Raw genomic sequence first — 13,432 nt, forward strand, 5'->3', positions numbered from 1 at the left:
TAAGCTGCCCGTGCTTAGAGTTGTACTTTCTGGTTCTCTTGACTTTCTCCCCCAGGTTGTGGCCGGTGGAGACTGCTATAGAATCCAGAATACCTATTCTGCGGAAGCAATTTTATGGATGGGATTTAAAGACTAAGGAAATGGGACTTGAATAGATGGAATGCTTGGCCACGCAGTCCCCTAGAGGTGCTCTTGAGTTCATTCAGTCCATGTCATCTTTTGCTTTCTAACCAACTGCCCCGACACATATCTTGAGGTTGACTTATTCATGTTAACAGATTTGAGTCAATGATGTTCTGAGCTATTGGGACTATGGGGTTTGAATCAGAAGCTGCTTTTCCTCATAAGGGCAGCTAGGTGGCAAAGTAGATAGAGCACTGGTCCTGGACTCAGAAGGACCCAAGTTCAAACCGACCTCAGACACATGACCACTACTAGTTTTGTGACCCTGGCCGAGTCACTTAACCTCTATTGTCTTGTGTATCCGGGGCCATCTCCAATTGCCCTGATGTCTTGCCACTGGACTCAGATGGCTCTGGAGGAGAGTAAGGCTGGTGACTTGGCACAGCCCTGCCTCACTTCAGTCCAATTCACTGCAAGTCATGACATCATCTCCTGATATCATGGTCCTCTTCTAGAATGAAGGACAAACAACAACAACAACAACAACAATGATTTTCCTCATCTCTTCTAATCTAATCTGTAGTCTGGAGTGTGTGGAAATGCACTCACTGCTCCCAAGACCCAATCTCCTTATCTTTACTTGGGCTTGGTTCACTTCTGAGAGGGGACTCAGTAGCTGTTCAAGTGCAGGTTTAAAGTTGGATTGGGGGCTCAGTTGTAGAACCAGACAAAGCTGAGACATCTCACCCAATTTTTGTGGCTTGAGATTTCCAAGGGCACATTTAGAATTTGTTTAGCTGCTTTTACTGTCTCCCATTCCTGGGGAAAAAAATGCTTCTTGGCCTAGAGGGCATGAGCAGAATATTTTTGCTCCAGACTAATGAAGCGCCAATATCCCCAGACCTCACCGGGTTGGCCCGGGTTTGGGATGAAATCAGGCACAACTATAATGTAGCTCAGGCTCTGGAAACAGCTGCCTGAGGAGCAGTCCAGCGCATTGAACTTGGACGGTAGCGAGAGTTCAGTGCTGCTAGACTCAGTTTACTCCTTCCTTAAGGGACTGCAGGGAAACCCTAAAACTCTCTTGAGTGACATGGTGGAGGCCAAGGGAGGGCATGAGGAGGGCATGTGGCAGAAGGGGAAGCACCATTTACTGCCCCCATCCCTGACCACACAAACTCTCGCCACCAGATTTAAATGAATTTGAGAGGGAAAAGGTTTTTTTTGTTTTGGTTTGGGTTTTTTTTGGCGGGGGGATTAGGCAGGGGCAGTGAGGGTTAAGTGATTTGCCCAGGGTCACACAGCCAGTAAGTGTCAAGTGTCTGAGGTCAGATTTGAACTCAGGTCCTCCTGACTCCAGGGCCGGTGCTCTATCCACTGCGCCACCTAGCTGCCCCCAAGAGGGAAAAGATTTACAGAAATGGCTGTAGGAGGGAGCAGCTAGGTGGTGCAATGGATAGGGCACCGGCCCTGGAGTCAGGAGGACCTGAGTTCAAATCTGGCCTCAGACGCTTGACACTTAACTGGCTGTGTGACCCTGGGCAAGTCACTTAACTCTCATTGCCCCACCAAAAAAAAAATTGTTGTAGGGTGGATTTAGGTTAAGCAATGCTGGCATACTCTGGCTCAGTAACAGTCCTAGGTCTGTCAGCTCATGACTGACTATCTGTAAGCATAGGGATTTGGAGAACCCAGCTTCTCTCTTATACCCTGAAGGTGACTGCCAGCTTCTGCTCTTATGTGATGAACTTCTCAGTGGGGGCAGGAAGGAAGACTCAGCCCCCATCAGAGATTACTATGAGGAAGGTATATTGTTGTTGTTCAGTCATGTCCACTTCTTCATGACTCCATTTGGGATTTTCTTGGCAAAGATGCTGGAGTGGCTTATTTTACAGACAAAGGTAATAAGGTAAACAGAGTTAAGTGACCTGCCCAGGGTCATATAGCTAGTGAGCGTGTAAGGTCAAATTTGAACTCAGGAAGATGAATCTTCCTGACTGCAGTTTCAGCTCTCTATCCCCTGTGCCACCATGAAGACGGTATAAATTGTCCTTAATGGTCCCACTCACCCACCCAGGCCATACAATAGCAGAGCTCAGGTTGAAGCTACAGTCCTAAAGTCATATCTACCTACTTAACCTCAATCCCCAAAGGCTTATGTTGAGAAGTCCTGGCAAATCCATTTCCTTAGTTCCATTTATACTCAGGGGTTTTTTGTGTCATGCCTGCCCTGCCTGCTTTCTCCTTTTTCTCGCCTCCCTCCCCCTTCTTTTCTCTTTGTCTCTACTCAGTTTTCTCCATTGTTAATAGTTGCTATTTCTTCTTAAGGGTCCTCGATCTGACATTGTGTTCTCTGAATGGGCATCAGTGAAAGATGCCATTGGATGACTGGCCATGAGGTGTGGGGTGCAGGGGATGCTCCTGTTCCTAGTGACATCGGATGTGGCTAAGATTAGAGCTCTGTTTTCAGGCAACCACATGTCTCTGAGTCCTGTAAATGGCAGCTTGGCCCATGGCGGAGCCTGGACCCATTCCCAGAGTTAGGGATATAGTGAGGACAAGGATGAAGTCAAGGTAGAAAGGAATCTCTTTCCTTCTGTCTCATTGCACCGACTGGCCAACCAGATCTGTGGCTGCCAGAACTGCTAGGCGTTTGCACCCTTTAGAATTGAATGGAGTTTCTCAGGCTGGGGAGGGTTGGTGTGTTGCACCTGGTGGCAGACTGCCGCACGCTGTGTTCCCAGCTGTCAGGCGTGTAATTTGGGGCGAAAGAGAATCCTCTTGTGGTGGAGATGCTCCCAAATGAGTGATCACAGTGGCAGCTCCCTTAAATCACCCTGCACGAGCCCCAGGGCCCCTGACTGTGCTTCCCTCTCCACAGTGCCAGGCAACAACTGGAACACCAATCCAGGTCACTGCTGGTGGCGGAGCACACTGGCCTTGCCAAGACCTCTCTTGGTCATGGAAGTTTCCCCTTCACACAGGACCTACCTTGCCTCAGTCCCCACCTTGCCTCAGTCCCCTTGGAGGAGGCACACTGAGCTAGTTTGATAGTGAGATATCTCAGACTTCTCACCTCCTCGTTAAACGAGCTGGAGCTCACCATGAAGTGGGGTATGGGGAGGCATGGCAAGGACTAACACAATTTGTTATTGCACTTGCCAGCAGGCCTGAAGAAGCTCTCTCTCTGCCCCCTACTTATCTTCCCTTCACACACAGAGAAGCCTTTCTCTGGTACCCTTTGTCCTCCTCCAGCCTTTCTGCAGACTCAAACGCTAGAAGGTATGCTACGATTGGGTGGGCCATGGATCCTTTAGGCTCTGCTCCTTTTGGGGGGGGAGGGGGATCCACGTGAGCAGAGGGGAAGGGGGGAGTTGTCAGACATGTGGAAGGGTCACAGCTCGGATTTGTTACCTTGACAAGTTTCACCTTCTCTGGTAAAACTTCCCTTCCCAGGCAGCCACCACAAAGGGTTCTTATAAGAACAGCTTTCCCCACCCCCACTCCCTTGGCTCTTATTTTTCTTTGAGGTAGAACCTGTCTCCCTGTTATGACTAAGGGACTCTGCTTGGTTGAAAAGGAGTTAACTTGTCCAGAACTTCTGCCTGTCCCTTAGGGGCAAAGTACCCCAGGCATTAATTTTTCTGAATTTTTTGACCCCTTGGGAGGGTGCCAAGGGCTGAGGTTTATCCTCTCTGGGGGGTGTTTCTGCTTTTATCTGGAAGACCACTGGGGGAGAGAAGGAAAATAGCCTCCAAACCAGATTACTCTGAGGAGGCGTGCCTCTTCCTATCTCAGACCTTTGGGCTATTGGCAAGCCTGAGAGGAGAGCAGAGATCCTGGGGCTTAGAAGAGAAGGCAGGGTCAGCTGGGCCTGGAAGAGGCCAGCTCTGCTGAGTTGTTGCAGCGTGGGACAAGGGAGAAAACTGGACTAGGAATCAGGATTTGAGTCCCAGCCTTGACCCTGTCCCCAGACCCCAGTGGGCGGTGGGACTGGGCCAGTCTCCTTGGGCCTTCATTTCATTTTTGCTGAATGAAAGCATTGGAGACTAGGCTCTCATTCTGTGGCTAGCCAGGCCTTGAGTTGGAATGACGGAGGTTCCCTTCTTTTGCTCTTTCCTCCCTAATTCTACCTCTGTGATCTTTGACCCAGAAAGCCAGGTGACTAGGCTTCAGTTGATTCCTACAAACCAGGAAGGACCTGGGCTTTCTCTCATCATTTCTTAAGCTATGCACTTAATCTTTCCATTCCTGTGAAAGAAGCGTAGAAGGCTGCAGGATATTCCCATTTTGTAGGGAATGAGCCTAGAATTCTGAAAGAGATCCGTGGTTTGGCTGGGGTCTCTTTGCCAGCCAGATACCCTCAGTCTCTGTCTAGATCCTAATCACTCAATAGGCCTCAGATCACTTCAGTCTTTGCAGTGAGGAAGCCCGGAGCTCAGAGATGCTGAAGAGCTGCACTGTATTGTGGTGATGATCTCATCACCATCAAGCGACGTGGTGAGGACGGCAGTATCAGAGCAAATGAGCCAGAGGTGGCCCGTGCTCCGGGCACACCCAAACAAATCTAAACCAGACCAAACACAGAAGCACCGTCTGTCTGTCTTGTCTCTTTTGTGTAGCTCCTCAAGGGCAGAATATCTTGTATACATTTGGCATGACACCTAGACCATCAAGATGACTGATCATTGAAATGGCCAGTAGGAAGGAGTGGAGTGAGTCCTGGGGGGCTCAGAACCTTCAGGGTTAGATCTCCTATGTCTGGGATTCATCCAGGACCCTACTGGGGAAGTTGCTCTTGAAGAGAAGAAAGGAAGGGGGAAAGGTCAGGTTGGAAATCTTTTGGGGATGTGAAAATAACCTGCCTCCCCCTTTTCTCTGTCCCCACGAGTTCTAACGAGGCCTGGAATTCAATTCAAAGAGAATCTATTAAATGCCTCCTGCTAGAAGTCAGGCATCACACAACGAGAATACAAAGCACAAGCACTAGAGATGACTCTGAAGACAAAAATGAAATAGTCTCCCCTCTCAGTGACTTCTTCAGCAAGCATTCATTAAGTACATGCTGTGCACGAGGCACAACACCAGAATCCAGGGATAGAGAGACAACAGTGACAGCCCCTATCCCGAAGGAGCTTGTCCCTAGAATGATGCTCCCTAGTATGTCCTGGCCTTGTGAAGACTTCACCTGGGACAAATACAGGGCATGTAGTCTCTGCTGGGCCCTTGCATCTGCTCCACAGTCTCTCCCACTAATTGACACTGTCTCACTCTTCACAGCAACTTACAGAGCTCCCTTCTTTCCGGTACCCCAACAGTTGGAGTTAAGGAGCTTTGGGGGAAGAAGAGAACTAGTTACTCCAAGAAGTGAAATGGACCAGGGAATAGGGTGAGGGTTGGACTAGTCGTGGTGGTGGTTTGAGGTAGGAGTTATCTTCAGAGACTGCCCAGTATTGTTTCTATAACATCTGCCTATCTCGAGACTCCCTTCTCAGGCCCTGTGTTCCCTCTTTACCCTGGGGAGTCAGTAGAGGAGGTAATTGGGTCAGTGGGTATATTAGACATTGGTGTCTTTGTGCTAGCACAGCATTAGGTCTGTGCTGCTAGCCCTTGGCCTGACTAGCACTGGGGCAGAGCCTCACATTTGTCATAGTCTTCCTTTTCCTGTAGAAAATGTTCTTTCTTGGCTTTCCCTTCAAATCAAAAAAATTGGAGGGTCCTCTTTTTGGGGGATAGTTCTGAACATTTTCATATAGTCTTGTGAGAGGGAGAGGATACTTTGGATACTTTTTCTTGGGTGCCTGGCCATATTTTTCTTGTTTGTTCATGCATGCGTCTGTCTGTCTGTTGGGGGCTTGGATTTCCCTTTGAATTTATTGCCTAAACTCACACTCGATAATTTATGTGATTAACAGGGGCCTAAGGTTCCCCACAATACCTTTCCTGTTAACCCTATGCATCACCCCTTTAATAAGCTTTGTAGCATCAAGGGCATTTACCTTGTGCCCCAGAAGGTAAGAAGTACTCTCCCAATCATGGTGGTTCCCCAAATCATAGAATTTGGAATTGTCAAATATCTTAGCCATCAGCCAGCCTTAGAGTTCAACCTCTTATCTTGTGAGTGAGTAAACTGAGGCGCAGAGGCACGAAGCAGCTTGCCCAAGCTCATGAAGGTCAGAATAAAGAGTTTGAATCCAGCCTCCGAGTCCAAGCCCGGAGCGGTCCTTTGATGCCTCTCACCGTCTTCCTTGTTTTCCCTCTTGTTTGAGAGTATGGTTTGAGGAAACCACAGAAAGCCGTGTAACGCATCAGTTGTCTTCTCTCCCTTCAGAGTAATTAGAGACAGGTGCCATAGAGGAAATCACCTTTATCCTCAAGCAGGAAACTCCTGGCTCCTTTAGGAAGGAATTGAGGGAGGTCTGCACCCCCTTGTAGGAGAGTAAAGTGAGGAAGGGCAATCCTTGTCCTTGAGGGGGTCACATGGTGGGTGTCCTTCCTTGCATGTTGGCCGTAGGATGTTGTGACTGACTGTCTGTGCTGGGTCCTTGGGGGCTGTGCCAAGACTGGGGCGGCAGGAGAGATTGTCGGGGAGGACGTGCTCAAGGCTGAAACTAAGCAGGGCAACTCCATCCATATCTTCTTTCTTTCTTTGTCTCTCCCACTTGAAATATTACTCTTCCTAGGAGTAAATAACACAAGAGGGCCCATACCACCATTCTCTTCACCACACCTTGCCCAGGGTTCTGAGGGTACCATGAGTGGGAACTTTGGGAACTTGGAAGAAGAGTGACCTTTTGGGGAACTTTCTGATTGCATGTTGTGATTCGGGGTGGTTCTGCTAAAGGCAGAAGTCTTTTTGGTGGGATCCTTGGGAGTCCTCATTAGCAAGAAATGAGTCTGGCCACCACAGAGATGGGAGTGCCTGCTGAATAGCACGAGAACCGAAACATTTGGGGAGCTAGGTGGACTTGAGTAGCGGACTCGACGGGGAGAGAAGAGGATTCTGTAGGATGTGGCGTCTGGTTTTCCTGAAAGCCTTTCTCCAACAAAGTGGGTGGGGTCCAGAGTCCTGGAAGGTTTTGAGATGGTGGGACTTAGTACTCTTGGGCACTCTTGAGTGTTCACACTGAAGGAGTGAGGGCTATTAAAAATCTTAGGTGGATTGAGGAGATAAGAACTCATTAAAAAAGCCTGATAGGAAAATCCTAGAGCAAAGAGGGTTTGGGCTCTCTGGAGGCTTGGTTTGGCACCTGCCTCTCTGGGGGAGTGTGGATCGTCGCTAAGATGATGAGCGCAGTTTCAGAGGGCCCTGAGGCCTGGCTGAGCCAAGGTGCTTCTCTGCTTTCTTCCTCTCCCCACTTGGGCAGTGACCCGAATTGTGATGGGTACACTTTGCTCCTTGCTCAGTCATTCTCGAGGCAGGGGGCACCGCTGTTTGCTTTTCTCTGAATCCTGACTCCAGCATTCTCCCTTTGATCCAGACCGACTGCCTCCGCCAGACTCTGCCATTGTTCTTTCTGCCTAGAAAGTGAATGGCCTCTCTTTCCTAGGCTGAGGCTGCTGCTGTACCCTCTTGTCCTGCCTGTTCTTTAGACTCCCTCTCAGGGGTCAGCGATGCTATTTGGAGGGTGAGAGTGATGCTCAGAGCAAGCGGCCTCCTCCTCTTCCTACCTTTGGCCAGGATATTTGTCCCCTGGAGGAGGGCCGATCATCTCTTTGGGGGGGATTTCTCATTCAGCTAGTTAGTGGGATAATCGGATGATCTTGGGTCTGTGCTTCCAGAACAGCATTCATGTATGTGATGTGGGGTGGGGGATTGCTTAGCCTAGCGATAAGGCTTTAAGGTATCCTGAAACAGACCTTCGACTTCCTTTCCTCTGGGCCCTCTGAGAGCAATCAGGACAAGTAGGAAGAAGGGGAACATAAAAGGGGAAAACCTAAGGCAACAGTTGCAGGACTGAACTAGTAGCCTTTGGAAAGGGGGGAGGGAGGGCTAGCATGTAGGTTATGGGTTTGGACTCTGGCCCAGGGCAACCCTGGCTTCAGTGGCCTTTCATCTCTGACGTTTGGTTTCGAGGCCAAACACAGGGGCTGGGTAAAGATCATCCTAGGAACCTTTGAGACAGGATTATTGAGGCCCCCAGCAGCTTTATGGATTTGCTTTGCTCTAAGAGGAGGGCAGAGGGAGAGTTGGCTCAAGGGTCTCGACTATTCTTCCTAGGTAGGCTTTATCTGTCCTATTTGTTGACTCAGGACAGCCCATGCTAGGGAAGCTGTATGTGAATGACTGAGGCAGAGGCCATACATACTGAAAAGTATGGAAGAGAACCTTGGAGATAAGAGCAGAGGCCAGCCCTCTGCCCCTTAGATAACAGGAGCCTTTTGCTGCAGGATTGAGTACCCCTTTGTGGGGAGGGGGCAGAGGCCTTGACCTGGGAAAGAGGGTGTTTTAGGTCTGACTTAGGCATGGCCTAGGAATTCCCCTTCCCCATTTCAGTGCATTTCCCAGGGCCCCTGGGGGCAGGCTGCCAAGGGGAAGGGCTATTCCCTGTTAGTGTGAGTCTGGGCTGAAAGCAGAACTCGGACTCCAGGCTTATTTCCTCATCTCTAACTCTGACCATTTAAAACCGCCTCGGCCGTGAAAAGTCCAAACCTGCCAGAATCATACTCAGTGGGAGGGGGCAATTGGCCCAAGTTTGTGTGGGTGGGTAGGGTAGGGGCTGGGGAATGGGGATGAGAGTGATGCTGTATTTCCTGGTGAGATCTCATAGCAGGTTCCTCAACTGCTTCTACCCTAGAAGGAAGTTGGATAAACTCCAAGAGATAGAGCTTAGTTTCTGATTCATGAAGGGTCACTTTGCCTTACCACTCTCTACTTCCTTCCTTTGCTCAGGCTTGGTTCCCAGGATCAATTATCCCCAGCACAGAGAGGGCACTCACAATGCTTACTGGTGGGCCAGGCCATGGTCTCTGTACCGGGTCTCCTGTGAGGTGGTAGTTATGTGGCTGCCCCCTTGGGCTCTGTTGAGAATTGGCTGGAAGCCACAATGTGTGTGCACAGCTGCAGAGGGAACAGCTTAGGGCTTTGCAAGGGTTTGGAGCTACTTGCAGTATTGGCAGGTGGGGTCGTATTGAGGAGATAACCCAGACATTAGGAAGAGAGTTATTATTAGGGATGCTGGTGAGCCCGGGGAAAAAAGAGGACCTTGTGTAAGCGTTTTCATCATTTCTACATCTACTACCATTTCTCTTATGTGGTGGTGATGGTGATGGAGGTGATCAAACACTTGGATGGAACTTGATAGGCTACTGCTAAAGTACTTTCTTCACAGCTAAGCTGTGAGGTTGGTCATGCAGGTTTGAGAGAGTCAGAGACTGGAGCTAGCGCCCAGTTCCGTAGTAAGTCGTGGAGCTGGAACTTAAAGGCAGCTCTTTTGCCTCTGCGGCCAAATGCTGCTTTTCTTTATGTCGAAGGACTCTTTCCCACACTGTCTTCAACCTTCATTTCACATTTTCCATTCACTCACCCTCAGCCCATTTTTCTCACATTCTTCTCCACTGTTCCAAGGTTGGTCCCTCCCTATTTGCCAGGGGCTCAAATCCACGAGCTTTTACCTTTTCTCTCTGTCATAGAGATTGGATATGGACTTGATTAAAATGATCATATGTTTAGGGGCAGCTAGGTGGCACAGTGGATAGAGCACTGGCCTTAGATTCAGGAGGACCTGAGTTCAAATCTGGTCTCAGACCCATGACACTTACTAGCTGTGTGACTCTGGGCAAGTCACTTAACCCTAATCGCCTCACAAAAAAAAAAAAAATGACCATCTGTTTAGTGACAAATTGGAAAATTTGGTCTCCAAAGGTAGATCCATCAAGGATAATCAATTTCCCTGAGCTAGAGGTCAACAGGATATAAATGGGAAGATGAAGTAGAATTAAGAACTAGGGAATATGGAGATAGAGGCTCAGAGAAACCTGTCAAAGGAAAAGTTCTATGTAGGACTCTTTTGTATGGTTGGGCCCTAGTGGGTTTGGAGCCCCAGGTCCCACGGCAGGCTAGCTTCTTACTTTCTTTCTGTAGGGATGGTTATGTCTCTTCGGACTCAATGCCAGTTCCACAGGTGGAAAAAAGGGGTTTCTCAGTCTTCTTTTTGTGCACGTCGATGACAAGGGTTTCATGTCTCCCATAGAATCTGCCAGAGGCGTGCAGTATTGAGAATGGAAGACCCTTCGCTATGAAGCTACAAAATCTCTATGTGGCAGTCACTAAGCAAGAATTCCAGGCAAAGCGGAGACGACAAGGCTCGGGTGAGCAGTTCAAGGGACGTCTGTTCCTATTATAGGTATCTGGGGTGAAAGAGTGCACCTATTAAAGCTAGTCCAGCCCTCCTGGGACATGCCAGGGGGTGCCAGAGCCCTGGGCTGTGAGGCAGCAAGAAGGCTTTGTTCCTTTTCCTTCTCTGTCTGCCTAGCAAACATCTTCTTTTGTCCTATAGTGGACACTGAATTTCTCCGGGGTCCTTGAGAAGTCGAAATACTTGTGAGACTGGGGTCATAGGACTTTGCAAAGCTTAGAGAGAGCTGACATTTGTGTCTGCTTGATCAACACTGAGTCCTGACCCCTGAAAGCGCTAGGGTCCTTCTGTCTGGCATGACTGAAGACTGCAGCTTCCCTAGCCTCCCAGCAGCTAGCTCAGTAGATGTGCCTCTGAGCAGGCCATGACAGTGAACCTGTCCCTATCCCTCTTGGCGGGGAAGGATATTTCTTGACCTTTTGTCCTGTTTGATCTCTCTGATTCCAGGAGACTCCCAGGCCTCTGACAGGACTTCTTCCAGTGAAACTGACGGTAGACTACTAAACAAGCCGGAGCAGCAATCCTCTGCCCCATCCCTGTCCGTGCTGGAGACTTTGAATATGGTAAAACTCAGTGGAAGTCTGGAGCTTCTGGAGAGAAAACCCACGGGTTCAGGAAATCGGCACCTAGAATCAGCCTGGCTCTTCCCCCACTGGAGTTGCCACCAGTGTTGTCTTTCTCTTTTAAATGCTTAGAGAGATGTACCATGACTCCAAATACCAGATTTCATCTCCAGTGCCCTTGTTCTTTTCTGACCTAGTAACCTTGGCAATGGTTCTCTTACCCTCCTAGTCCACTCTCAGTCTGGGTCTTATAAAGATCATTCCCCATGGGAAGGGAGGAAAACCTTTCTTTTCCCCCCGTACCTGTCTACAGAGAGCAGCATATGACATTGTCAGCCTAAAAGAGTCAGGTACTTACTTGATGATGAGAAAGGGAAGGTAAGAAGACCCTGAGAAGTAAATGTCATAGTCCTGCCTGTAGCCCTCTTGGGATGGAAACCTGGGGGTAGGGAAGATGTAGATGATTCCCCCTCTAATGTGGATTCCATTCTTCTCTAGGAGACTTCTGTTCCAATGCAGAGACCTCATGTGTCCAAAATCAAGAAAAAGAAGCCAAAGGGGCTCTTCAGCTAGACTTAGCTCCCCTCCTGGGGCATCGGCTGCTGAGGAGGAGAGGCTGTCAGCATTACCTCCAAAGGACCTTCCGGGCTGAAAGCTTGCACCTTGGCCAAAGTTAGGCAAGGTCAGAGCCCTGCACTGGGGTCTGGCTGTAAGGTTTGTGTGAGCAAGCCGTGTCATGGACACTTTGGCAGAGAGACTTCAGTCTGAGTATGCTCATGATGGCTCTAGGTTTCCTGACCCAAGGAAGAGCCAGACCCGGGGAAAATATTGAACCCATTCTCCCACAGGATCCTCCTCTAGACTTTGTACATGTATATTTGTGGTGGATTGACTAGAAACACAACAACAAAAATAAAAACATCCAAAACTCCTGTGCCGTCTTAAGATAGTATCACACTACTTCTATATCACCTCAAACTCGCTGGCAAGTCTCTACTTCTTTTAGGGAGCCTGTAGTTACTCACCTGGTCTGAGTGGAATAAAAAAAAAACCCAAACCCTGAAGTTCCCCAGATTTTGATCTGTTCAGTCCTAAGTCAAGAAGCACTTGTTTTCTTTCCTCTCTCCCTTTCTCCTCACATGCACATGCACATGCACACAGTTCCCATGCCATCTCTCACACACTGAACCCTCAGTTCAGAGACCTTCAAGTTCTCTTGTAGCTTTTCTTCTGTGACCTAAATGAAACTTTCACTTTCATCTGGAGTCATCACGGATTGTCATTGTAATTGCCCTCTTCTCCCCCATCCTGCTCGTCTTCCCATCTTGTTTTCAAGGCAGGGATTGTGCCGAGTTGGGCCGTGTGGAGCCCCAGCAAGATGCTCTCGTGCCAGACAAAGCCACAGGGAGCACCTGGAGCTCGGGCCCTCTGGAGGTCTCCAGTCCTTCCTTTCCTCCCATTCCCCAGTCAAGCACCTCCTAGAGCAGCTAGACAGGTATGAGGATAAGGAGCAGCAGTGTGGCCAGAGAGATGGCTTGAGATGACAGCAGGCAGTGGATCCAGGTCAGTGGGGATGTGAGCCGATCCCCAGCGCATGATCTCAGCCAGCTCCTGGGGAAGATGGCCGGATTAGCAGCTCGGCAGCCCTAGCTGGAGCTAGAGTCCTGAAGAGCTTCATCTGGGAGCACAGGCGCTAGCAGGAGGGTAGGAGGAGTCGCAGGGCAGTGGTCTTCAGATGCTGGCACGAGAGAAGGCCCTGCCAGAGCCCGATTGGAGGAGGTGGAGTTTTGGGGTGTTTGTTCTTCAATCTATTCCTTTCCTGGGCGATTGAGTCCCAGCTCTTACTCTGCTGCCAGCCCAGGGCTGAGCTGCCGCTGAGGAAGACCAAGGTCCTTCAACGCCTCTCCCTCACAGACCTTGCCTGCCTCACCAGCCTAGTTTCCCAGGCTAACATGGAGGTGGATCTGGGGCTATTCGAGAACTTGTTATCCGGCCTTGGTTTCAGGGAGTATCAGGCTCTGGGCCACATGGGAAAGGAGAGGGATTCTCTGGAAGGTGCTCAGTGATTGCCTTCAGACATGAAGGGATGTTGCCCTTGGGGCCAGCCTACCTCCTGCCCTCCACTCCCCGTGCCTTGTTGCAGGAACTTTTTCATTTGAGGGGACAAGATAAAGGTGGTGGTCGAGAGTCACACCTAACCCAGGACAAACCCAGGGGAATCCCTGACTCAAGAGATTGTCTCAGCCAGGCCTTCCTCGGGCCCTGCCCCTGGATCGGCCCCTCCCCCAGGGCCCTGGCCTGGCCCAGCCTCCACCCCAGCTCTACAGGCACATAAAAGGGTCGAATTCTAGTGGCTGCTCCATAAATTTTATTCCGTAAATATTAGTT

General features: G+C 49.7%; 1 protein-coding gene across 4 annotated transcripts in view; it reads left to right on the forward strand.

Moving 5' to 3' along the window:
- Positions 1–11,976, forward strand: part of NHEJ1 (non-homologous end joining factor 1) — a 129,321-nt gene extending 117,345 nt beyond the window's left edge. For all 4 annotated transcript variants that reach the window (XM_043998365.1, XM_043998368.1, XM_043998366.1 and 1 more), the window contains 3 exons: positions 10,317–10,434; positions 10,929–11,044; positions 11,543–11,976. In XM_043998365.1, coding sequence (XP_043854300.1) covers positions 10,317–10,434; positions 10,929–11,044; positions 11,543–11,617 — 309 coding nt within the window. In that variant the 3' untranslated portion in view covers positions 11,618–11,976. The remainder of the gene's footprint in view (positions 1–10,316; positions 10,435–10,928; positions 11,045–11,542) is intronic.
- Positions 11,977–13,432: the final 1,456 nt, after the last annotated feature.

Source organism: Dromiciops gliroides, chromosome 3 (assembly GCF_019393635.1).
Source record: "Dromiciops gliroides isolate mDroGli1 chromosome 3, mDroGli1.pri, whole genome shotgun sequence".
Lineage (NCBI taxonomy): Eukaryota > Metazoa > Chordata > Mammalia > Microbiotheria > Microbiotheriidae > Dromiciops > Dromiciops gliroides.